Source organism: Haemaphysalis longicornis, unplaced genomic scaffold (genome assembly GCF_048455015.1).
Source record: "Haemaphysalis longicornis isolate Haplotype H1 unplaced genomic scaffold, Haemaphysalis longicornis Haplotype H1 scaffold_10, whole genome shotgun sequence".
In the NCBI taxonomy this organism is placed as follows: domain Eukaryota; kingdom Metazoa; phylum Arthropoda; class Arachnida; order Ixodida; family Ixodidae; genus Haemaphysalis; species Haemaphysalis longicornis.
The window spans coordinates 133940577-133968071 of NW_027526204.1; the positions used below are offsets into that span (position 1 = coordinate 133940577).

General features: G+C 46.4%; 1 protein-coding gene across 2 annotated transcripts in view; it reads left to right on the plus strand.

Annotated features, from left to right (window-relative positions):
* The first annotated feature begins 3400 nt into the window (after positions 1-3400).
* Positions 3401-27495, plus strand: part of LOC144159365 (peroxidase-like) — a 226043-nt gene continuing 201948 nt past the window's right edge. The window contains exons 1-2 of one of the 2 annotated variants that reach the window (XM_077690796.1): positions 3401-3430; positions 11730-11774. In XM_077690796.1, coding sequence (XP_077546922.1) covers positions 3416-3430; positions 11730-11774 — 60 coding nt within the window. In that variant the 5' untranslated portion in view covers positions 3401-3415. Of the gene's footprint in view, positions 3431-11729; positions 11775-27495 lie in introns of those variants that run through there. The other variant, XM_077690799.1, reaches the window with a different exon arrangement.

Below are 27495 nucleotides of genomic sequence, written 5' to 3' on the forward strand. Positions count from 1 at the left end.
TCTGGTAGACTCGCCACGTGGTCTACCAGATGTTGGTGATGCGGGTTGGAGCTGGTCAACCGACCGTGCCACTGCTCAAATGAGAGATTTGGGGCAAGAGATGGTGTGCGCCGGTACTGCCATGCCATGCTAAAGAGTGCATGCTGAATTTACAAGTGTATGTGTATAATGTCGGATGTATTGAGTGCAGTAATGTAGCATGTAAAAATATGTTAATCTGGAGCTGTCTGTAGATGACCGAGAAATAAACATTATTTAACCGCGATGCTGGTTACCAAATCGTAATTTTCCCTGTACGCAGTTAAAAACACCAAGAAAACGCCGAGCGCGTGCGGGTGAGCACGTGCCTCGCGGCGACCGTCTGGAAGGTAAAAAGACCAAGAAAATGCCGAGCGCTAGTGTTTGCGTGCCTCGCGGCGACCACCCAGCGCCTCAGGCGCATGTTTGTTAAGCCAAACATACTCATTTAGGGAGATTGGCCAGGATTGGCCAAAAAAAAGAAAATTCCAGCGTTCCCCGCAATCGTGGCAACACTTGCTCGGAACGAGAAAAACGCGTCATAGCGCACGCCCCTCCAAGATGATGTCCCACGTTATAACTAGCTGAAAAATGAAGGAAGCTCACATTTACAGCAACAATGATGGAGTACAGGTCGTTGCAACAGCGGAGACGAAGCAAATCGGCTGCGATTGTTGATTGATTGATTGTGGGGTTTAACGCGCCGACGCAACGCAGGCGATGAGGCGCGCCGTAGTGGAGGGCTCCGGATTAATTTTGACCACCTGGGTATCTTTAACGTGCGCCGAAATATGGAAACACACAGGCGTTTTAAGTGCGAATGCACTTCTTAAGCGAGCCTGAATCGTCCGCCGCCGTCGTCCGCATGGCAACAGCTGCGGGTGCGCGCGCTCCTCGTCTCCCCTAGCAACGGGGGGAGATGGGCGCGCGCTACTCTCCTCCTCCTCTCTCCGCTCAGTGACTGCGGGTGTTGGGCGCCTCCTCTCCACTTCGGGCGGGAGAGCTCTCGCTCGCTTAGCGGGCGCTCCGCATTCCGACGCGTGAGGGCGCTCGTGTAGCCCTCGCCGTAACGGCGGGCGCTACTTTCCTCCTCCTCTCTCCGCCCAGTGACTGCGGGTGTTGGGCGCCTCCTCTCCACTTCGGGCGGGAGAGCTCTCGCTCGCGTAGCGGGCGCTCCGCATTCCGACGCGTGAGGGCGCTCGTGTAGCGGCCGCGTGGCGCGGGAGGGTATTAGTCGAGCGCGCGCCGTCGTCGAGAGCGGTCGCTGGTCCTGCATCTCGATAACGATGATGGCGGACCGGGCAACGGTACCAGCAATAACGAGTGAAATATCTTTCTTTGTAGTTGTGTGCGTGTGTGTAATCTCTCGACTACTCATTAAGATCACGATATCCACCGTAATCGCGCAATCAACAACCGTGCATTCGCACTTACACACTCTCCCCCTCGGGGAAGTGCGAGGGATTTTTTTGCTTTTCGCCTCCATCAGAAAAGCGGCCGCCGCGGCCGGGAATGGAACCCGCAACCTCGTGCTCAGCAGCGCAACGCCTTAGCCACTGAGCCACCGCGGCGGGTCGGCTGCAATTGTGGGATTAAAGAAACACTAAAGGCTGAATGAAGTTTTGTTTTAACTGAAAGATCATAAGTTTCGTACCTCTCTGGGCTTTTGTTCGACGAGAAACGATGCGTTATTTGCTGAGAAGTAAGTAAATAAAGCTGGCGTTTTTCTCAACCGCTTTCCTTTCATTTTTTCGTGACGTACCCATCGCGTCACAAAATAGGAGCCAGTCCCCGGCGGCGTGCTCATTCTGGGGACTTGGGCGGCGGCGCAGAGCGGCGCGAGCAAAACAGCTTGCGGCGGCGGCGCGGCTCGATGGCGCACAGGTTAAGGCAACGTTTCTTTGGCCAAGTGGCGGGCTTGTACTTTTGGTTTTTCACCGACGGATTGAGAAACGCGTTCAAGTGCTAGAAACGCGTTTACTTCGGCGTCCCAGACCCCATTGGGCCTGCGGCGATCATGGAGAGCTGCGGCGAAGCCACTTTTGAAGCAGCACGCGGCGTTTAGGATATCAAGTACAGCGTCCTGGGCTCCCAGCTGGCGCCGTTCAGGCTAGCGTCTTTACATCACCTATTCTGGCGTTGACAGAGAATTTTAAGTGCGAATGCACTTTATAAGCGACCCCAAACCATCCACCGTCGGCGGCGGCGGCGGCGTCGGCAGTGCTCCTCTATATTTAAAAAAGAAACAGCATCCGGCGCCAGGTTTCGATCCGAGGACTTTGCGGCCGCAGCGCGACGCTCTACCGACCAAGCCACGGACACGACGGTGATATCAGTGTTAGTGACGCGCCTTATATCTTTAACGCATTCAAACTACGTCGTCAGCGGCGTGCGTTGGCGACTCAGCGGCGTTATAGCGGCTTGATAACTGCGCGGTGCACACGTGATACTACAAACCCGATGGAAGAGATGGAAGAGAAGGCGGCGATGCGGTGGGCTGCGGGGGCCGAGCGCAAGCGCCGCAAGCGGGCCGACAACCGTGCATTCGCACTTTCACATTCTCCCCCTCGGGGAAATGCGGGGGAATTTTTTTTTTTAGCTGACCGTTTCTGACGGTCCGCTCCGCTCCGATATCTAGCAGGAGCGCCATTGCGCATGCGTGGCGCGCAAAGACGCTAGCGGCGATACCGGAGCGGGACCCCGCTCCGCTAACCGGGGCCTCTTAGCGGACCGTCGCGGGCGCCTACGTTACCGTGCGGAATATCAGCATGGCTGCCCCGCGATGTGAGCACGCTCCCGCGAACATCGTTTCTTTAGTTGAAACGCGAGCTACGAAATCACGAAAGCTCTTCCGAATAGGGAAAGGTGCCACACTCCTCAACAAGCTTGAGTACGGAGGCGAAAAACGTCGACCGAAGCGCGGGGCTGCTTCTATGCAGCGCCGAGAAAGGCAGCCTTGGCTTGGCTATTCCAAAGTTTATCGGCTTCTTTAAAATAATTTAGAACCATTATGTAAGCGACTACATCGTTTTAAAAAGGTGGGCAGTAAACGGCACTTTACATTACTTGAGCGGCCAAATTACAATTCGTATCTTGCGATCACGTTTTTGTTTGCCCCTGACAGGGCACGACCAGTGACGCGAATCATTTCCCGTCGAGGGAGATACGGTTATCGCTTAGCTAAAAGCCTTTCTGCCGCTGACGCTCCGGTTGTGCTTAGCGGGCCGTCGGGAGCATAGCGGAGCGTCAAAAACGGTCAGCTCTGATCCTGCGCAACGCGACCCTGGCGCGAAATCAACCCTCTTCACGGTAGCCGTGTACAGTATAATCGTCGTTGCCCGCACAGAGTGACGCACGCTTTACGGATTACCAACGGTGGCTCGAGGCAAAAGGGCGGATGGGACCACTCGCAGTAAGTTGGTTTCACTGGCGATTATGTTCGAACAGGGTGTACTTTACCGATAGCAACATTTTAAATACTGTTACTTCTTCTTCTACCGTACCTCATACACCGCGCGCGAAAACTTGGGAGATTGGAAGCATGGGCGGCTCGATTAGCCACCTACAGTGCATCCTGTTCCTTTTACTGGTACTAATGAAGAGACTTTAGCTGTTTCCTGCCGGGTATATTGCTTGCAGAAGCTCGGGCACTCACCGTCGCATGTTATTGACTTCGCTAGTTTCGCGCCAATGCTGTTCTAAAACGAGCATAATAGCTGACGGAATAGTGAGGGCAGCAGCCTACTTCGCAGTGTATAAAAGCTGTAGGCTGTGTTTTTTTTTTTTTTAGATACGATGAACTCACAGAAAGATTTGATTTACGCTTATTTCACGCGCTCAACCACTTCGCAACTGTTTATTTCAGAAAACATCCATACACGCTTCTCCAACAAGCTCTCGCCGGTCCCCACTTTTGTGACGTCACAAACTGTGGTTCACAACAGCGTACGGGGCGTCGTCCCCCGTTTTCACGTTTCTGCTATTTTCTGTCATATTAAACAACTGCTAGTTTCGAGAATGGTGCATTTAAATCCACCATTTAGGGTTCCTTTAAATCGTCGTGATGGTCGTGAAGGCTGCGTAAAGTCGTACGCGTTAGTGTGAGCTTCCGGCATTTTTTCTTCGATCTCCTAATGTGCAGGCATGAATCATTGCAGGAGATGAATGACGAAGGTATCCTGCTGAACTAAGCCCGAGGTCACTATTTTCGCTCCCGGCCTTGGTTGAAGGCTATCCTTATTATGGAGGCAAGAAAAATGGCCCATTCGTGAGAGACTTGTGTGTACGCTCAAACTGCCCGGCCTCTAAAGTCAGTCCGCTAATGAATCAACGGTGTGACTTGTAGACCAGATGTTTCGTCGGCAGATTAAAGGCCAAATTAAGGCCAAATTAATGTGCATCGCCAGATTGTGTTTGGGCGCAAGGAGTATACGAGCCAAGGTATGGTGAAATAAAGACGCCATGCTACGCTAGACTAACCACAACAGGAACGTGTACTAACAGGCGACCTAATAAAACATGCTCACTGTGTACGCACTTTTGCAAAATGGATTTTCAAAACTTGAAAATGATTCCTTAGCGCGCGGGGAAAAAATGGCTGCGGCTTAGCTGAGCTAACCCTGAATATGCAAAGCGAAAGCTTGACTTAGTCTGGTTAATATTTGGCTTCACTTGGCTAAACGTTGATTTAGATGGAATTGCTATACTATTCGTCCAAAGCCTACCTTTGTCTACGGTTGTGGTCCTGCTTCCAGCTTTCTCTGAGCCTGCTCGTCTCCAGTCTAGATTGATTGGTTATGAGGTTTAACGCGCCGACGCTACACAGGCGATGAAATGCGGTGTAGTGGAAAGCTCCGGATTAATTTTGACTACATGGGGGTCTTTAACGTGCGCCGAAATCCCGAACACACCTGGGGCGTTCCCGCTTTTCGCCTCCGTCAGAAAAGCGGCCGCCGCGGCCCTTTTCCTCAGTCTTCGACAAGAATCGGCGGCGCTGACACACGAAGGACGAAGGGAGTATCCCGAGTGCCGCCGCCGGGATGCCGCCCCAGCGGCGCATGCGGGTGCCAACAGCTGCAGGGGTGGTCAGTTGCCTATCAGCTGAGCTCTGGCGCCAGCCGCACCCGACGCCGCTCCCTTGTGAAGAACTAAAGGTCCAACTACATGCACGCCTGCGACGTCGGAGAGGGCGGGAAACCACATATTGCCGCAACGCGCGCGCGTAAACCAATGCGCCGCGCAGTGTGGCTCGATTACTCCGGACTCCGCATTGTGGCGACCAATTTAACTAGATTTTAACTGAAATAAAACAAATAATGCCTATTCTCACAAAAGTACGTGTATTGCACAAACAACTAAAACAGTTCTTGGGACATTAAAAAACGTTAAGGATTAGTATGCATACTTGGCAGGCACAAAACCCTCCGGTATACATTTGGCGTAAACTTCGCCGCTTACACAACTTATTTTCGATTCAAGATGAAACAGGCCGCTTCCCCTTTCTGCACTCTTTGTGACGTGCGCGAGGACTTGAACCACGTATTATGTGAGTGTACGCGGTATAGAGCAGCTAGAACGTCCCTTTTAGTGTCCTTGGGTCGTCCGCTTTCTAGAAGACTAACTCTAAGTGACGTGCTAGGCCCTTGGTCGAACTCTAAACGAGCATCTCGGGCGACAAAAGCTCTATTGTCTTTCCTTCGAAGCACAGGACTTGATCAGACTATTTAAACAGGACTCTCTTAATGTGCGCGTCATCTTCATCACAGTCATTATCATCATCTGTTCATTGATTTCATTTTTTCATACGCCTGGTGTAGCAAGCTAGGCGCCTTGGCCAGGCTAACCTCACCAGTATCATTAAAGACTATTCTCTCTCTCTCTCTCTCTCTCTCTCTCTCTCTCTTTCTCTCTCTCTCTCTCTAGTTGCACGCTGCTTCGCATGTTTTGTCCGGTTGTTCGGTCTCCGTGTTTTACAAATTACTTCGTTTTATCGCATAATTAATAGTGAAGTTCGCTTATTTATCAATTCACTGACATGTTATGCGACCTGACCGCCAACAACATCACCGCCAGAGGTCTACGTCAACACCGTGCGCCCGAACGTTTGCGTCGATGTCTGGCGGGCTCTGAATTAGGCGTAACAAGCACGTGGCAATGCATTTCGCGTACGCCGGAGTACGCCAGTTCCTTACGCGCTTACGCCGGTTTACGTCGTTGCGCGAGTACGTCGGTTTTACGCGTGCGTGTGGTTGGGCCTCAACGGGAACCGGAGACTTGGGCGCAGCGCTGAAAGCGGGCGCGGCGAGTCACGTGATGCACTGCAGGGGGGATGCGATGTAGCTCCGGTCAAATGAAGGTCAAATTGCGGACGACGCCGAAACCACTGGACGAGATTAGTAAAGCTTTGCTTTAAAAGTGCTCCGACACTCGTGTGCACTGCTGTACGGGCGGAAATCGCTCCCAATCGACCTGATCTGGCTAAGAAGAACATCAGGCTAATTAACGGGATTTTTTCGTATGTTCGTTAGCGACTGTTGCGAATCAACTCCCAGCCAACCTTCTCCTTGCACCGACCGCTGAAAGTCGGTAGGCAAATGTTCATAGCAACACAGTAGGAATAATTATTTCGAGTTCATAGCATTCTATCTCAGAGAAAGCGTATTAAAACCAAATCCTGTCATTGTAACCCATCGTTGCCTTACTTGATTCGCCTCTCGACGGTGGTGATTTTATTCACAATGCATGCGAAATAACAAAGTTTCTAAAATATGCTGAAATCCGTCGAAGAATTAGCAATGTTGTATTTCATTCAGTAGGTATCAAAACCACCCAGATTAGTAAAGCATATCTAGATACTCTGTGAAAAATGTCAAATAAAGTTCTGCTTGTATGCGGATGCTGATTCGGGAGCCTACTTGCTAATCACACACCAAGCCCCTTCTCTTGCCCCGAATTTAGTTTCTGCCACACTGCGCACAATACTCACCTGTTAAACTCTTGAGATAGCTGTTTCACAGATCCCCGAAGTACGCTATTGTGATTTGCGTCCGTATTGTTGTGTGGAATAAAATATCCTGTTGACAGATTCAAGGGCTCAAGCCATTCTCCTTTTTCGGAGAACCTGCGAAAAAGCGACCAAAACTTATCAGAAGCACAGCTCTGATTGAAGTCAAAACTGTCATTTGAAGGTAACGAAAACTTTAAATTGTGAATATAAATAGGCGCCGTGTAAGCTAATGGCCAAAACACCGTCAATTCCTCTAAATCTTTTATTCCAAGATGTTACCAAACAGTAACTTCTGTAGGAAAGGAGCGAAAGAAGTGTTCATAAATTTACAGTCGGTCAAATCTTCAACTGACGTTCGCGAGCGGCGAATTTTCTGGCGTCCGCACCGTATGACGGAAGTCAAGTTGCAAAGTCAGGTGCATGTTAAGTGCATGCTCAGAAACCGCTCTCAGCTGGAAGATTGGAAGAATTGATTGGATCGAGCTGAACAGGGACAAATTTGCATTCGGGAACATGTATGTTCAGATCATTGCATCGACAATACACTAGCTGTTTTGAAACGCAGCAGGCAGAGCCTCCCCTAATGGCTATCACAACGATGATCCCATTCGCAAACATTGTCGGCGAAACCAGAATTATCGCGATCATCGCTGCTAAGCCATGTTTTAGATAAGCAAGGGATCGAGAAATGATGGTTCGAAGTATGAAGTGGCGAAATATTGTTAGAGTTCTGTTTAACGTTACGAGCATTGAAATGAATTGTGCTGAAAACATTCGCGTTTCCTGAAAATTTAGCTGCCTTTGCTGGTTAAGCACAATTCACACCAGAAAGAGAGAGAAGGCTACAAAGCCGAGAAAATTAGCCCACTCATAGAAAATTGCAAGGTCGCAATCACTCAATATCCGAGAGGTACGACTGTTGGTTGTTTTCCGCGCCTTGAGAACACTGTTCTCAGTCCACACAAACATCCACTTTTTCTCTTCCTTCAGAGTGCGCGCATATCCGAGCAATCTTGTTTTCCGGAAAAAGGGGCTCATTCATGAAAATGGCTGGATCCTCGCGATCAGTCAATTCGAGGGATGAGGTAGTAAGGCGGCCTTTGCGGGATTCAGAAAGGAAACTGGAACCCTTTTCTCGTGACCGAAACATGGCAGTAATGTTCAGTTGATTTTCTACTTGTGTGGGAACCCGATCACAGTATCAAGATCACTGGGAGGCACTGGGAAACCGACTTTCTCTCCTATTAGAACAGCTGTCGCCTTGAGTGTCAGGTGCACCCCTAATCTCGACCCTATTTAAACGTGAATATTACTCGTCTTGAGCCACATTTTCGGAATGGTGATCGTCGGATTAACCCTGTAACTTTTTGCAGGCAAAAAGGCTGGCATTTCCGGACTTGACAGCCTCAAATTCCTCCTTCATGAAATCCATGAAAAGCATCATATAATCAAGTTCGCGCTGGAGATCCTTGATTTCTGCGGACTTGCAGTCTACCAATGAGACTTTCATCACGTCCAGATTCACAAAATTTCTTAATTTTTTATCCACAGCAAGGTTAAAATATTCAGACTCCTCAGAAAGCGACGCGATAGTATGCGTCCTGTTGGTATCGGAGTGTGTATATGGTGACAAAAATGCCGTTGTAGCAGTGCTCGCGTGGAGCAGGGAAGCCGACTATGAACGGCTTGTTGTATAGCAGAGGGGCTTAAGCATTTGTTCTAAAATTTTTGTTCTGGTGCAGCGAAAACAAAAATTCCGGTGGGTCGAGATTTTGGTGGCTTGAATTACTCCCGAGGCATTCATTACGACGCGCCCATAGCCCAGGTGCGGCTTTCGGTGAGTGGGACCCCAATTTAAATTTGTTTTCTTCCTGGAAAGGATGCTAAAAGGAATGATGTAAGAAGAAATTATTTTCCCCTCACATCTTTCTTTCGGAAAATACTAGATCAAGCACGATCAAAAATAAACTCAAGCATTCAGGCGGCTTAAGATGATGACGGTGGAACATCGGTAACGATTAAACGAACTGAAGCTCCACTAATAAACCATACGCTAAGAGTAAAAAATATTTATTTTTATCTATAAAGCACTGGAGGCCATAATAAGACTGGCCCAAGCACGAGTGGGAGGAGTTACAACAAAAACACGCCCAAATACATCATCGTACAGGCGGGCAGAACAACAGACAGGTATACAACATATTAAGGCGCAAGAATGAACTCACACTTCAAAATTATGTTCCATGTATCCTAGTATATTTCAATACTCACAAATATTATTCCGCAGTTTGTTTCCGTCTGTCATTGTGCAAGGAAAATTTTAGAGCAACAGCTGAACTTCCTACCTCCAAAAGTCCTTGTTGGCTTGTGGGTGCCCGAAACGGAATGCGGCAGCGGAAAACTCGTTTGGAAGCGTGGGATCGACGTTTTCGTCGTATGTTGTGAAACCAGTTTCCAGCGGCGTCAGGTTAAATGTCTTCATGTTATTTTCCCCGATCATCTTCGGAAGATATTCGCTGAAGACGATGTGCTGGTAACGGGCTTCGACGATCCTCCTGCGTGGAAGTGAAGATAAGATTAACATAAGCAATAAATGCACTGTTGTTTTGTTTACTAGTACAATCAATCAGTCGTTCCACATTTTTAGAACTTTCTGAAGTACATGCCGTTAAACGGATGTTGTGGTCCTTGTTTGTTTCTCTAAGAATTAAGGATGACTGTGACTATCCGCACGATGTTGGGTAGTCAGCGGTCAATGGATATACGCACGACCCTATATGTTCCCATCGGTTACAAAGCTGAGGCTAGTAACGCCGCATGAGGCGTTTGCTTGACCTCATGGTGTCTAAGTGAAGCCTCCGACTTCTGCATAAAAGCTACAGGTTTCAGATCGTAGCTCATGCATGGTTTTAGTTTATCTTTCCCTTACTATTTTTACTTTTTTCTAAATGTATTGGCTTTTTTACGACAACCTTTTACTTACGCAATCAGTCAATTTTTCTATGTCTTTCAGATTTCTTATTTTCTAGCTTGAGTAAAGGAGCGCGATTTAGGCCGTTTGCGGTACAGGGCACCTAAACCACAGCTCTGCACTCAGGAAACTCTCTTCTCCCACTAATCACCTAAGTAATCCCTTTTGAATGCAGTATTTTGTGGGACTGTGGTGGGTGGATCCTTTAGATCGCTGTCGACACAGCGAGCGTCAAAAGAGTGTTTATATTTCGTAAAGTAACGACGCCATGCGTATAGCCGCAGCCTTCAAGATGCTAAAAATCCAACTTCCCGGGCATCAATGTTGGGTATGTAACACTTTGAAAATATGGAGACTCGCACAAAACGAAAATTCCCGGTGGTAAGCTGTTGAGTTTACGCCAAAACACATCTGCGGATATCTGTCATGGCAACCGCAGGACTTAACGACGTACCAAGCAACGTCAAACACGTTGTTCGTCAAGCTTCAGGTCGTTAAGTTTTGAAGTGTGGTGTTAAGCCTATTGTCACATATTCGACCAACCTATCATAGCGAAGATAGGCTGCTCTGCGAGAGGATAGCTAAAAAAACAACTAGAAGCTAACAACTGCACCACAAAAAGTTACATCGGTCCTGTATAGTTACCAACGGCGCCTACTCAAAACATTTTTACTGCGCGTACTGCACGGCAAGTCCTGATGTGCGTCAGAACAGTGCTGCTTTTTTGGTAGTCAGGAACAGAGCTTCATTCTAATATATATACTAGAGGGAAATCTGTCGGTGCAGTCGCGGGACGCCGTGGGCGGCGCCATTGCCGCTAGAACGTCCCTCGCCTACTTCGCTTTGCTAGCCATATGACTTTTTTTTTGTCTCGAAGCCAAAATCAACGAAAAAGGGGTAACATTCTTTTTTGTTCATTCTGCATGAAGATTATAAATATTACTGACAAATTATTCTCCTTGGACGTTCAATTTTATAATAATAAAACAAATTGACGCTGCTACAGTAATAATCTTGCTTTTTTGCAGCCAGAGACAACTTTTCAGCCTGTTTATGAGCCAGGCCAAGGGCAAGTGGAACGTGCCTGTCCGGTACACAACGGAACGATCGATGAAGCGCGGCTCCCCTAGACAGTGACGCCAGATTTCCCTCTAGCATAGATATTAGTACGAAACTCTATGCTGTCAGTGCTCATTGGTACAAATCCCGAGTTCCTTTACATGCCAGAGTGGTGCAGACAACAAGGTTGGAGACGCTGCAACAGCGTACCTGGCCGTCTGGAAGAGACGCTCGTCGTCCCAATGGGGGTAGAGCGAAGAGAGATTCTTGGCGATCCTGTTGTGCTCCCTCAGCCACAGCGTCTGCGTGGATAGCAGAGCGATGTGCTGTGGGGCTCGAAGATCACCTGCGAAAAACGATCACATTAGTCGGCAATTAGATAAGTTAAGAGTTTGAACGGTATCTTACAACAGAGCCTGCTGAGTCAGGCAGCCATGCGCTCAGAACTTTCACCGGGACTTTTGTTTTCAGTTTTTCTTTCTTGCTCGACATCAAGTCATCGTGGCGAATATCAAAAGCGGTTGAGAATTTTGAGGTTTAGGTTATGCACCGCGCTTAATTTTCCTGCAATAGCAAATGTCGAAATCAAATTATTTTTTTTTATTCTTTGGCACTGAATCTGACCTTCTTTTCTGTCTTTTTTCCATTCTCTGCCTTGCCTCTCATCGGATGCAGGTTGTACATCTTGTGGCGACGGGCCTCCGCGCAGACGATGCATCCGTGAGTACATTGCGTGCATGCAGCTAGGACAGCATCATCTGCCTCCTAAACTTCATCCATGAGCGGAGCTTTTCATGTTCATCTATCTAATCATCTTTCCTTATCATCATGTTGTCATACCCCTCATCCATGCCCTATCCGGCAAAATAAACTCTTTAAAAAGAGATTATCGAAGATTAAAAAAATATATATGAATCATCATCGTCGCTGTGCCGATCAGATCATCATCATCATCGGCTCCCGCCATCAAGTCGGCGGCTCTTTTTCGAGCATCTTCATCCTTCTCAGTCACAATGAAAGCTTGATATCTCCATGGTCGTCGATTTCTGCATGAAGTCTTTGTTCCGGGCGTCTAGATTCCCACAGAAATGTAAAGCTTTAATTGTTTCATTTGAAGAGTTGCAGGGCCCCTTTAACCGAAGCAAGCCGTGACATCATCGGGTGGTCTAAACATTCCGGTTGTCATGGCTTGGTTATTTATGGGCAACCTATAACTGAAAGGTGGTTAATTGGCAGCGAAGCAATCAAGGCCAAATAACTCAAACTGGTCGCAAAGCTATGTCGGACAATGTCAGTTTCAGGTTCTTTACTCTCGCGCCGCTGCGGCCGATGATTCGTTAAAGCGTGTTATGATAATGATTGACGAGAGGGCACACGGGCTGGTTGGCAACTTGCGGCACTTATTCCTCATTACACTACACTTATTCTAAAATATTTCAGAGAATATTATAGAGTGCATAAAAAATCACTCACCAAATTAATGCAACGAATCTCTCAATGAATAGTTTAATCACGCTAAAACAGAGTCTACATAACTGGAACAAACACAAAACTACGTAGCTAAATGCCAAGAAACTACACGCGTGTTGACTGCCTTGCAGATTGACTGAGACAGTTTTACAGCATGTTTCAACACTGCGGAGAAGACACACCGCGGTCGCTCAGTGGCTAAGGCGTTGTGCTGCCTAGCTCAAGGATGCGGGTTCGATACCCGGCCATGGTGGCTGCTCTTTGAATGGAGGCGAAAAGCAAAGACGCCCGTGTGTGGAGATTTTGAGGCACGCTAAACACCCCCGGTTACGGAAATTAATCCGCAACCCTCCGCTTCGACGCAAACTCCATAATCAATTAATCAACAGGGTGAAGAAAAATTTGGCCAAGCCGATAACCTTAGAGCCCTTTTGCAACGAAGCTGTTTCCCTCTCACCCAGGGCGAACGCCGTGGTCGGGCAATGTCCGCGAATAGAGCTAATAAGCCGACACGCGAAGAGAACGTGTTCTGATCGAGGCGAAAGGCAAAAACTGCCGTGTGTTGGAGATTTCGGCGCGCGTTAAAGATCCCCAGGTGGTGAAAATTAATCCGGAGCCCTCCACTAAGGTGTCTCATCGTGAGGCGTCGGCTCGTTAACCCTCATAATCAGTCAATCGGCGCCCGAGATCACACATGCGGGTAGAGAGAGAGGGCGCGGCCGTAGCTGCGGCGTGGGAGAGGATGGAGAGAGTGTGGCGCCGGCGCTAGTGCCGCTTAGAGTTGAGAAGAGGGCGAGAGGGTGTGGCACAGCAGCTTCGTGCACTCCTTTGTTATAGGACCGGTTGACCGTGTTTTATTTCGTGATTCTACCAACAGAATCAAATCCAAACAGCCTTTGTATATGTGATCGACCACCTACTAATGGTTTGGCTCACCAACATTTCCTTGTTCGCTCCGTGTTTCGGGAAAAGTGTGTAAGGTGACAGCTAAGAAACACGTTCCTATCAGAAAAACGCGGAAAAAGGGATATGGAGATAAACAAAATGCATGTTACCCGATTAGTCCTGATTTTTTTGTTCGGTTCAATGCGGCTCATTGCGTATATTTCTGTTCTGTAATTTCAAGCTCTGGCTACTGGTTGCTTTCGCAACTATGAGCGGTAATGCTGCCTAACATTTTCTGAGCTTTGAGTTCCGCAGTTGCTTCGATGATCCTTGTCTCTGCACGCGTCGCTCGCGCGCAAAAACGTCATCGTCACAACAACCATCAAGTTCAGAATTTCCCCAAGGGTGAAGAACGCATGAATTTGACTCCAAGCCGTTTTATCAACTACAACTACCTTATGACATAATTTGGCCCGGGAGCACGTTGTATATTTTTCCCTTTGTGCATGAGCCGTGACGGCGACTCATTCCCGACACATCCCGTTCCTGGTTAGGCCCACTTCCGCAGTGCATGTCCTTATTTAGGCAATATACGAATATTTACATGGACGTGAAAGAACACGGAAGGGTCGGCGTAACTGTTTAGTTCTCCAATGAGGCGACAAAGCCCCAGGTGTAGCCCCGGCGCATCCCAAACGGCGAACTGTTCATCGACATGGTTATCGTCTCCATACAAGTTCTGTCTGTTCCGCAGTTCGCCCGCCAAGCCAAAGATCAAAACAACGGCCTCAAATATGCTTGCTTCACTGCAAATGTCGTGGAGACACGATAGTCGTCTGCTGGACCCACTCCACCTTCACACACTGATTGCTCGCCTGGGACATCCCGCATCTTTTTCTTTATCTTTGGTTTGTTGTTGTGCCTGGAACAACGCGAGCGGGAGCTCTGTTCTCTTTGTGCTTGCTTTTATCTCGCACTGTCTGGAGCCTTTCTGCGCCACTTTTAAGGCGTTTTCTTTTTTACTTGCTATTGTGAAAGCCAACCGAACACGCATTCTTGCAAGATCGCGGGTACGGAGGCACAGGGTCAAGACGGCGCGAGGCGCCGGGTTGACCTTGGGTGAGCTTGAAGGTCAGCGAGATACTATGAGACGTTTCCTCGCTTTTTACATGGAGGAGAGAGCTTCGCTTAAACGATGCCCGCTATGCCAACATATGCTTTTCAAGGCGTGAGAAGGCGGGAAATTTTAATTGCATTGAACAAGCCTCAATTGAAAGCATGATGAGGGGAGCGGCCGGAGGGAAGAGGAACGGCGTGACAAGTGGGAGCGGACGTCGGATAAAGATTTACATGGCAGGGGCGGCAGGAAATTACCGCCTTTCGGCAACATTTGCTGTGAAGCAAACACTTACTCGTCAGTTTTTTGTATGTAGCCGGTGATACAAACGACTAAATGTATCATTTGCGATTACGTAACACTTACTACTAGTAGGGGATCAGTTTAAGCTAACTATTACAGAAAAACTGTGTTGCTCGGCGTGTCAATAACAAGAATCCATGACTGCTGCAGAACTTGGCTTCTATTTTGGGTACGTACCGGTCCAGTGACACTTCATGTTCTTATTGGGAAGGCTGCAGTTGTCCAGGTAAGGGAACGGGCTGTCGGGTGGGTATTCAACGCACTCAGCTTCTTGGCTGATGAGAAGTCCTGCAGGGAAAACGCAGCAGAGGTAGTCTCGTAAAAGGGAAGATCAAGCTCGTCAAGTTGCTGTGGCATCTCGGATGTTTGAAGAGCCTGTGTACTCGAGCGATCCTGAATAACCGTAACATGCTCGGAGAATTCGGCAACAACTACATGAAAAAAAAAAACATCGAATATAAGATGGAGGTATAGATGTGTAAATTAAGGCACTTTTCAAATAATGTTTGGCGCCCTGATACAGGATGGTTAGGTATTCAAGGCACCATACATACGGGGCATAGAATGAACTCGGATAACGCGGGATAGCAGCGGTGGCAAGCCATCCGGGGGGCCCGAAAATTCATCGATGGCGACTCCGACTATAACGATAGGGACGTTAAAGGTTACGTGTTTCATCGCCGTTTAGTCCCCATCTATAAAAACACACGAAAAACGCGGAAGTGGGGCTGCTGTCGTGCGACTTCTCTGCTATAAACGAAATCAATGGTATAATGCAACGGTTAGAAAGACCAAGTCGCTATATAGTGGGCTTGACTGCTATACACCGATTTTTTAAAGGAACGCTCCAGTGCTACGCTAAAATTCATTTGCTTAAATCAGCAGGGTTTCTCAGGGAAGATATACTGAGCACTATTTTAGCAATATGTGAAGGCCGTGCAGCCTGTTATCAAATTGGGCCCCATGAATCCCTATGAGGCACAAGGCGGTAGTTTACGGGTACGGGATTTTCCGACTGACGTTGCCCAGAAATTCTCCCGCATTAAGATTTCTGGTACTCTCACAGCCTTCTTAGGACTTGGTGAAGGTTGCAAATAAACTACTTTTACTTTAATGTATGTATGTATGTATGTATGTATGTATGTATGTATGTATGTATGTATGTATGTATGTATGTATGTATGTATGTATGTATGTATGTATGTATGTATGTATGTATGTATGTATGTATGTATGTATGTATGTATGTATGTATGTATGTATGTATGTATGTATGTATGTATGTATGTATGTATGTATGTATGTATGTATGTATGTATGTATGTATGTATGTATGTATGTATGTAAGCCCTCAATCTTCTCGGCGACAGCGTCGTTGACGGGAAACGTATACGTACCCTTCTCGAATTTCCTCAGTGTGGCCAGTATGTCGGCTTTGATTCCATATACCTGTGAGAGGTCCATGTAGGTGGTGCGCGAATTCACTTGCTCCTTGTAACCTGTAACAGAATGCAAAGCTGCTTCTTCAGCAATTGCAAATCAGGGAGCACATTTGCGTAATGTACGAATAAGCGTGATATTGGGATCGAAAGTGAGGCTCAATATATAAATCAATATTTTCCAACAAAAAAAACGAGAAATGGACATAATAAATTGGGACAGCGAAATCAAGTTCGTAAATGAAAAAACAGGCATGTGACTTACCGAGCTTGCAGTCAGAACACGTCAAGGAGCGCATCATAGGCAGTCGCGTTATGTTGAACTGCGAATAGAACGTGTCGTTTTCTGGAACTTGTATTGCAATGCAGGCTGTGTCGTTGTCCTCACACAGGTCGAATGGTCCGGGACCTAAGAATAATAGAAGCGACTGGCAGGAACTCGCACGCACTGTCTCTCTTCGCAACTCTAATATGTACATAGATGAACTTATAAACATGCGTACATTGCTACAAAATCAACCCGCGACCGCTGGCTTCAAAAACCTTTGATTACAGACATCACGTTAATCACCTGGTTAAAAACGTTAAATCACCTGGAATTTTTTTGCCTAAGTAACGCCAGAACGCATGGACACTGCTTGGAATAATTCATACCCATTATTATGAACCGTCGTAAATCGATCGTACAGTGCCCCGAACGAACTATGACTCACAGAAATTGTCCTTTTTTCTGCCCTCATTAGGGAACAAGTTAATAAAATTTGGCGTAGCACCATGAATTCCAGTACACAAGATTATATTAGCTTTCTGGCCACTTGACACCGTAACTCATGTATATTTTTGCTTGGTTTTGTAATTGTTTACCGGAAATGCAGAATACTGACCAGGTTGTCTTTGTTTTGTGTTACTGTTTTCCTTAGCCCCGCCACTTTATTCGCACACATGTATGTACATCAGTGCAAATAAAAAAAATTCCCTTATGATACACGCATTATTTTTCTGACTCGGCATGTCTCTTAGTGAAACAGCTGGCTCCTCTCGTCAGTGATGCGTCAGCTACGAGAAATATCTCCTGGAGGTCGCTTCTGTTTGTATGTCACGAGAGTCGCATGTGTTGCCAAAAGCTCTTTTAACGTGGGTATAGGAAATTAGTTCAAATAAGACGCAGCGTTTCCGTGTGTGCGGCCGCTGAGCCAGTAGTTGTACATTGCATGTCAAGGACCACACTTGGTTTTTGCATGTGTTTTACCATGCCAGTTTCTAAGCCAGCAAAAACAAAAACGATCAGGTAATTAAGCTCGACCGGTCAATAACCGCCTCCTCTTCCCCTATGTGAGTGCACAGCCTATCCGGTGGTAAAGGCATTCCTATTTTCCATCGCGGAACAGCGGTATATTTACCATCGTAAACATTGTGAGGCCATACTATTTAAAGGATTACGTACCGAGCTCGAACTCGATGGACGAAAGCGGAGCAAAAGACACAAATGTTATATCATGTGTTAGAAACTGGCCGAAGATCATGGCGAGATGAGTCAAGTTCTCGTGCGTCTTGTTCACCTCATTGTGTAGTGTTATCGAAATCAGCCTTGCATTTGGCAGCTCCGAGGTGTTGCAGGAAACTCTTGGCTTGGAAACACCTGCAGAGAAGTAGGCACAGCTTTAGGGGAATTCGTGCAAGAACATTAAAAAAATACTTCGTTAAATTAAGCCTGTGGACGAGACTTGAAGAGAGTTTGTAGCTGGACTAGTTGGTAGACTGCGTAATTTGAACAGCGCTTAGACGGGGCAAAGTGAAGACTAACAAACACGCGCGATTAACAACAACAGCCCTGTGTTTGTTACTCTTCAGTCTGTCCAGTCCTACACTTTTCAAATGATGCCGTGAAAGAGGTTGCCCATAAACAAGAGATCCTGGGCAGCGGCTTGCTAACTGTGATAGACCTGAGAGAAGCTTCTAACAAGATAAGACAGCTCAGCCGTAGTACAAAAACCCCAAAGCCCAAAACACATTCAAGTGACAGCTGCTACTTTGCGCTTCAGTGCTGGCGGTTTGGACTACTTCGTTCCCCTCCATGCCTCTCTTGCTTGTGTGTGATACATACCCAAACTAGCCCACGAGCTAAATCTGTAGCGATCAAAGCAGAGCTGCGTGTAACTGTGGTGTTAAGTGATATTAGCATTTTTGAGCCAGGGCAGTCCGGCTTCGTGAAACCTCAGTTTAGAAGAACCCATAGCGAGGAAATTTAAAGGACACCGTTACGCCACCGGATGGCCATTGCAAGGCCATTAAAAGCCCATTGCAGGGTCATTTAAAATCACCTAATAGAAGACTTTCGCTATGACTGGAGAAGCTTGTTGCTTAGGGACTTGTGTGACGTCATTACCGGACGGGACGTCGCCCCGTATGGCATTACTGGGAATGCTGCAACTTCCGGTTCGGCCAGAAGACGTACGAGAACGACAGAGGGAATAATTAGTACTTGGGACGTGAAACGCAAGAAATGCCTCGATAAAAAGCAACTTCAAAGGAACATTAAATAATTCCAGTATTTAGGAATCACTCTTTTCCAATGCTTCACATGTTTCCTGAACTAAACTTGGCATCATTTATTTATATAATACTAAGCACGTTACAAACACTTGAGGTAATGTTTTTTACAATGTGTATAATGTGACGTTGTACATAAAACTGTAGCAGAAGTATCTGCAGAAGGCGTACGTCTAGTATTTAGAAGAGGGATACTTGGAACAGGTGTTAGTGCTTGTTAGCTCATTTTACATTCAGAAGTGCGGTCAGGGGTTTGTAAATGGCAATGTCATTATCGTTTTCCAGTGAAATCTCCTTTTGTTTGTCCTGTTAAGAGAAATTGCAGTTTTTTTTAGACTTTCAAATCCGCGGTAGTTTCCGACCTTTCCTTTGCACCTGTTAGCAAGACCTATGACGCGTGTGGGACGCACACCTGCAGTGCATGGTGCCGGTGGCTCATTAGTTTTGTAGCGCACTTGCCCGACACGCTGCCATATACGGCGCAAATTCGTAGGCTTTAACATATCCCTAATCAACATCTATACGCAATACCGAAATCGTCACGCGGAGATTTGAGAGGTAAGAAATGACGACTTGTAGTGTTGGAGAGTGTGACGTTCATGCTACCCAGAATAACAAAATCAGGGGTGTATGAATGCACTGACATGCATCGCACCTTATAAGGCCGTGACTCTTTACTATACCTAACACCTTATCGCACCCTGTAAGACCTAACCGACGCGAAAAGGGCCGTTGGAATCGGGATCAGAATCGCACTCCCTATCAGGGGCGTGCCTGACAATAAAACGCGCTGGCAGGCGCATAAATTATTTTGCCGGGATGCCTAATAATGCTTCTAACACTGAAATACAATTAAAGTGCACACGCCAGAGATTTTATGATGGAGTGACATTGCGTGAAACAAATAACCCTTCTTTTTTGACTCAAACCAAGCAGACTGTGCATTTTACGGTTGGCATACATTTCCAGATCTATTAAGCTAGGGGAAGACCGTGTTTGAACATTTACCGTGAGCTTTTTTGGAATAAGGCAACCAGCAAGGAGGAGAAAATGAGCAGGTAAGCGCTTTCGACATTGTAAATTTTACAGTTGCATTGAATTCCGTACACATACCGTCGGCGTAGGCCGGGGAAAGTATTCTTCGAAAGCAGGTGTCGGCTTTTCCCCATTCTGGATTCTTGATGTTGTTGCAGCTCCCATCAGGCTGCCTGTAAGGGAGCGACTCGTTGCACACGGGCGGAGCCTCGCAGGTCAATGAGGCGTTCAGCTTTTCTAAGACCTTGTCTCTCACTTCAGTGATGTTGTCGCACGCCAATTTCTCGGGGCTGCAATGCGGAGACGAGTTTTAATTTTTTTTTTTCAACATATGCAGTAAACGATAACAAAAATGATCTCCTCTATCACTTTTTTTTCAATCAATCAATCAATTTTATTTGACAACTGCAAATTCATACAGCTGGCAGAGGGCAGACAAAAAGCCTGCGATAAGCGGCTTGACAAAGGTCTGCGCCCCCTTAATGGTATACATTGCTGCATCATGTAGGAAGATAGAAAGAGAGATGAAAAAAATGGTGATGGATCCGAAAGAGAGAGAGAGAGAGAGAAAACAGAGATAAAACAGAACATAGAGAGAAAAACAAATAAAAAGAAAGCAATTGGCAACAAGAATTGTTTCAATCTGGTTATTATACAATGTTTAGAACAAGCGAATTGGGCAATGCACTACTGGAGCATTGCAAAATTGTTTTAACACATTTTGTACATAATACTAACCTGGCGAATATGAAATTATAATGCACTATAACACATCGAAAAATTGCATAATCAAAAATACAGGTGAAGTTCCTACAGGTAACGCTGAAGTTTTACGTTCAAAGTTGTAGCGAATTTAGTAACGATGGTAAGGCGTAGCTCAACATCTGGGTGCCATAATTAGTACGTGCGTGCGGTATGCACCAAGTTTCATTATGGCGTGTGGTATAAACGTGTGGTATAAACTTGTGGTATAAACGGTGGTAACAGGGGAAGCAGTATTCGTGCCAGCTGTTAGAAATGGTCGATACCAGGCGCGCGTCTGCTGGGCCAGCGGAGACCGATCCCGTGCCCAAGCTTGTCAGAATAGAATTCTTGGCGAAAACGAAAGCTCCGCATGCAGGAAAGGGGATCACAGTGTGCGAGAAAATTGCGCTATTGATAGTCATGCGCGCTGCTAGCGAAAGCGGCGATAAAATGTATGTTGCGATGATAGCCTTAAAGGAGCCATGAAGAGAAAACACAAGTTTGGTTCATTCGAAAGATTGCCTCGTTAGAACCATAACGACACCACTTATAACGCAAACTTCGCTCAAATAAGCTACATAATTAGGAAAAAAGGAAATGACCATGCGACCCACCAGCTCATTTTCCGCAACAGAACCTGTGATGTCACTTGGGAATGCTCTGCGATTGGCGGAGGCCGGCAAAAGCAAACGCATGTTAGGCAGGGCTTACAGCTTGCATAGCGAGCTAAATGCCCGTGAAACATACTGCACATTCTTTTTATGGCAAAGAACGGTGGAGTAAACGGTTGAAGGTCCGAACGAACTCGCAAGCGTGTGCGCCAATGCGTACGAAACTGACGAAACTAGCGCCGGCCGAGCTCGACATCTCGCCGTCGCGCAGACGAATTTTCGGGTTCGAGGCTCTTCGGGGCCAACGAACCGTTCAAGCACGCACAGCCGCGACCTTGCTTCGTATCGTAATCCCTTCACAGGAGGTTGGCCGTCATATCGCCAACCAGCAAAGGTAAAAATAGAAACGAGGGGAGTAAGGAACAGCAAGAAGCGACGAGATATGCCAGTCGTCGCGTAAGTTTCGAATGGTGTTGGCTTGCTGCTGTCGTTACGAGCTCGTTTCCAGTTTACAACCACTGGAAACTTCAGTTTGTTCAGTTACGGCAGGGACCCTTACGTTAGCTCACTCCTCGGACATGCTGGCGCTCGTCGCCGACTTCGTGAAATCGCTCTGACCTTGGGGAAAAAAATGCCGTAAACACCGCGCATTGACGCTCGTATCTTTCTGGTCGAAGCAGAGCTCGCGCGAACGGCTTTCCATACACGACACCGGCCAACTGGCATAAGTGATACTGCTACTGAAATTGAACTATTATTAACCGTAATCAAAATACGGCACATACGTACCAGTCTATATTCGTCCGTCGCGACGGGGCTGACGAGGCAGCGGTGCCGACGGCTGGGCGTTCGTCTGTTGTGGCTATCGCGGAATGGTCGCTTTCCCGTTCACCGCGTATCCCACAACTCTTGCCGCTCGTGCACTGAGAAGCATTGAGCGTTTTTGTGGTGTGAGGTTGTTAAATGCAAGCCCGAGCTCCTCGGCGAGAGTTTTGTTCTCCGGATCAGGCGATTCCATGACTAGGGCTGCGGGTGCACTAGGTTTTACTAGTATTTTTAAAATGGCCGCCGTCTCGATCGACTCCCGCGTGTGGGTGCTATATGGAGTCGACATACTAAGTATCTGTTTCATGGACCGGCTCTATGACGCCATTGTACACGTCACGGAATGTTCAATTTTAGCGGGAGATTTAAAATTTTGGCTTAAATTGCCTTATTTCTCAGTGAATAAAGCATCATTTGCTTCCGGGAAAGCGCTTGGGGTACTATAAAACACCTAATCTTTCGAATAAAACAAACTTTTGTTTTCTCTTCATGGCTTCTTTAAAGGAGCCATGAAGAGAAAATACAACTTCGTTTAATTTGAAAGAGCTAGGATTCAGTATCTCACTCAGCTCCATTACAGCCACAAAATATGTTTTTTTAACGAAAAAAAAGCGATAAGTATTTAAAATCTTTCAAATTTTGCGCCACAGTGACGTGTTATGAGCAAAACTGACGTCATACGGGCCAACAATAAAACATAATTTTCAGGGCGTTAAGTGCACGTTAGCATTTCAGTGATGCGGTCAAATGTAACTAGAGGCCCCATTACAAACGTCCAGTCATGTGTCGTCGCGAAAGGTCAGTTAGGCGGCCGCCAATCGCACAAACAAGGTTACGTGACGTCATAGAAAAGTTGCGGGAAATTGGCTAGGGGGTAGTGACTGCTTCACACGTTTTCTTACATATCTCCGCAATTTGTTCGAAGATTGCGATGATATTGGTATCATTGTTATCGGGACTAAGCAGTCTTTCTAATAAACCCAACTTGTATTTTGTCTTCATGGCTCCTTTAAGGTACTCTGTGCGGACCGGCCTTGATTTACCGGCCATTAGCACGTCATACATATCGGTACAAGAGTAAACCCCCTTCCACGCGGCCTGCACTGATTGGCACGTCGTACTGTGGCATTGTTCCCTCGTGTCTGAATTGCCCGAAAAGGGGGTATTCGATATTTAGGACCCATGAAATTTCAAAAACTCTGTAATCTGGCGTAAATCCAGGCATACTCTGACCCGTTCTTTGTTCGTTGAACCATCGGCGATTATGTGCGCCACCCGTACGCTGTTTTGAGCGCAGTCTTTTTGCCCCGATAGCGCTCGATTTTCAGTCTAATGAGTTAACCAAGGTGTTTGAACTAAGTACGGAAGCGCTTGTGAAATGCACGGTTTTCTTTTCCCGACTTTTGCCCTTTCCCGCCATAAGTGACCTATCTGAACAACAGGGTAAACGAACTGAGAAAAATATTCGTACAGAATGAAAATGTCATTCTAGTTCAGGTAAGCATATGCAGATCAGAGTTTAAGGACCTCATGAAGGTTTAATTTGTTAGTGCTCCCTAGGAGATGGTTGAAAAACATATATGTGCGTTGTATGGCCTATCTTGTCTTTAAGTTATCAAATCCAATGAGACTTGATAACATGATAAGCCCTATAGAACTTGTCCTATGGGAATGTCATTACAATACTCCCAGTGTACTTGACATGCGGACACCAGCGCAGCTGTCATATCCAATTGATCCAGCCTGGCTGACTCTTGCCTCCTGTTTCGAGTAACAGCTAGATCTAGGGCGTTAAATTAAAAAATGCACTGGAGCAGAGTTTAGTTTTAGAAGGATACGACCTGTAGTCTGGAAGTCTGAACCACTGTTGGTTCTATATAAATTATCTATCTCTCTTTTTTTCTCTCTCTCAAGCATGACGATGTCAGTGAACTAAAACTGCCATTCATTTTCTTACTCGATCACACAGCATATGCAGCCTTAGAATTCGGTAAACATTCGTTTACCTTACAAGATCTCGGATGGCACTCAGGCTTGTGTTAATTGCTTCTTCGCGTTCCTCCTTTAATGCTTTCAGCTTGCTCTCGAGCTCGGCGAAAAATGGGCACTGGCTCGGTAATCCCGCAACTGCTTCGGTGGAGGCTGAAATAAAAAAATAATGTTGTAAATTCTTGGTAATGGTTTCAGTGAAAAGAAAGGCAATATACTTTACAAACGATTGTTATTGTAAAATTGCGGTAACTATGACCACCTTTCTCTAACTTCCCAATTACGGTGTTCGCTCCACAGGAAGCAAGCCTCATATAATAGTTGTTAACTAGCTTGAGTAGCGCCTGGTGGCGGGCTTGTTGGCTATCCATCGTTGGTTTGCCTGCGCTGGTTTAAAATAAAGGCGTATTAGAAAGGACACATACACTTGACGTGTAGACTGCACAGCTTATACGTCAAGTGTATGTGTCCTTTCTAGTACGCCTTTTGTGTTAAAGCAGCGCAGTCGAACCAACGTTGTTAACTAGACATTTGGTGTCCCACAACGTATTGTGGATCAATCGGCATGACAGAAAAAAGCCACAGGCAAAAATGGTGCCTCCACCGCGGTGCCTTTGTATCTCTAAAGGCTCGCGCTTATGATGCTGTAAAAACTTTTAACTTCAAGTCTCGTTTTTGGGCCAGTTGGTGCACGCAGTAGCTATCCCTAATTTCACGAATTTGTTGAGCAGAATTTCCGGGACTGGAATGGAATGTAAGTTACTGGAATGCTTAAAACTTTTAACAGCGTTCAAGAAACGCTGTTTTTCATTTTTGGCGGCTCTCTGTGTGCTTTTGATAAATGAATAGTTTTTAAGTGGTCGTATTTGCTTTTTGGACGTTTTTGTTTAGTCCTCTTTTACGGTGTACAAAAAGTGACAGAAATAAAGTGCCGTTGTCATGACATGCTGGAAGTTATATCACTATTAGGAACTGCTTAACGTAGTGGTTCGGAACCAATGGTGGATGTAGGATCATAAAGATGCGTAGAAAACCTGCATCTTATATTCAGCGCGGCCACTTATTAGGAGTTTTGTTATGGCGGGGATGGTATTATTACTTCCCCCTTCAGCACTCTTTGTGACAAGACTTATATTTAAAGTGGCTCCTGCAAAGACTCTCGAAGGAGGTCCGCAAATAGGAGGTTTAGCAGGGGTTCTCAATCTAGACTTCTCAAGCAGGGCGCTCGGGAAGTCTCACGGCCAACCATATCCCCTTTCACAAAACCCACCAGTAAGTCAGTAACCTCCGAGAACATTTCACAGAAAGTTGGTGTCTTGATATAAATGAAAAGGTTACATGTTTTTGTGAGATTGACTGGATTGGGAACCCTGGCTTAAGAAAATGATCTTCTCTTGGACGGGTTACTGCTACTTACAACACTGTTTTCGTGATGCAGAATAGATGAAAACACTGTCCGTCCTTATATTTTACCTACACCTTAAAAATTGGTGCGAAATCCCGACCCAGAGATAGACGGCGTTCATCCAAGCTGTTGCAGAAATCCTACACATGCTCGCGGGGATATGCAGGGTTTTATTGACTCGAGTAATAGCATTAACAATCGATTTGTTGCCGAGACAACCTTCAAACATCAGCTACCGGTTATGTGGTTGAATGGAGTCGCATGCGATTCTAAATTTATTTATAAAAAATCCAACAGCCAGTCCTTTGTGTCGTGTTTCGCGATGTCAACACCATGGAGGGGTCAATACAAAAGTCGCCGAGCATAAACAATGGTAAAAAAACTACACTGGTGTGTCACGTTTTTGTCTCAACTATGCAGATTGCTTATTTATGAATTGATGTCGGCTTTGGATTTCCCAGATGTAGTGTAAATTGAGAAGGTTAGCATTTCGTCACTGGCGTTTGCACCACAGGAACCCGCACTGTCGATGTCATCGTGCATGGTGTCGGGCTCCAGCATCAGCGAGTGTGTTGGGGCTATGTTGTTCCCATTTTCTAGTTTAAGCACGATCGCTAGAAAGGGAAAATACTGTGCAAAGCGCTGTCCAATGTGCCGCTGTGGAAATTGGATGCTCTGTGGTTGCGTAACACAGTTTAAGGGTTGACTCACATGAAAGGAGAACCCGGGTGTTAGGCGGCCAATACACCCCGGCATGTACCCCTGACTGATAAATCTACACACTATATTTTTTACACCCTTTTTGGCCGAAAAGGTGTACAAATCTTGTGCCATGGCGCACACCTTTAAAAGTATTGTGGCTAAAAAAAAGGTGCAAGACTTAAAAGACGGTGTTCTTGTGAACATCCTAAAAATTGGTGGGAGGTTGCTTAACACCATAAAATAAGGGTGTGGGCAGCGCAGCTACACGTGACAACTCCGAACGCCTGGGCGCGCAGCACGACATATAGACCCATTCAGCACCCAGAAATCACAATTGGACCACAAATGAATGGATCAATTAAGTAAACCAACGGGATGCATGGGGAAAGCGAGTACATACTTACATTAAAAATACATCTGTTCTTGCCTTTATAGCCATCAGAGGAAAGGCCTCTGATAGAGTCAATGGGGTTGTCGCAAAAAATATTTTAGCGCTAATTTTCGAAAGATGCATTTCAGTGTGAACATATACAGTCAGCATGCGAATTTACAAAAACGTTTAATCGTGAAGTGGTTATTGCGTTCCATAAACCATAGAATCTTATTAAATACCAAACAATATTCCACGCCGTTTCAGCACGCACCAAACAGGGTGTTCATTATTTCTATACCCTTTTTCCCACCAGGGCGTGAAGCTACAAATTGTGGTTTTGGAAACTAAGAATAGGGGTGTGAAAGACCGCCAACTAAAAAAAAAGGTTTAAAAGACCTCCAACTTTGAAGGTATTTTATACCAGTTTACACGGGCGGACTGAACATTTTCTACAAGCGGGTAGATGTTTTTTACCTCACGTTGTTTAAAACAATATGAATGGGCATAATTTATAACCAGCGCAGCTGTTTAATCTTGAGCTAGGTTCGGTGGCGTAAGGAAAAAAACACCATGATAAAGAACAACGCCGCAGGAAGTCTCTAAAGAGTGGAACACCGCAGATAGGGTATTATAACAGTGAAGTCAGCTTTCGAGCTTGTTCAAGTGTGAGCACAAGGGGAACATGCGTATGCGCACCTCCTACTGTACCATTTAAAAAGTACTATAGTCTCTTTGGGATACTAAAATGCAAGAAAATTGGCGCAGCTTACACTGTGGATGCAAGGCTGGAGAAACAGCGGAGCTGGGGGTGGACCTGCCTTGTTTCCCCCTCGGATCCGCTGTCAATTTGATCAATTTGAGGGACACACTAGAACAGCCCCGTAAAACCCCGCTAAGCTTGGCCTCGCCCCTCAGCACTTAGAGAGAGGGAAAAACACTTTATTGGTGAGACACCGGCTTCAGGTTGGGGGGGTGGCCTCAGCCCAAATGGCC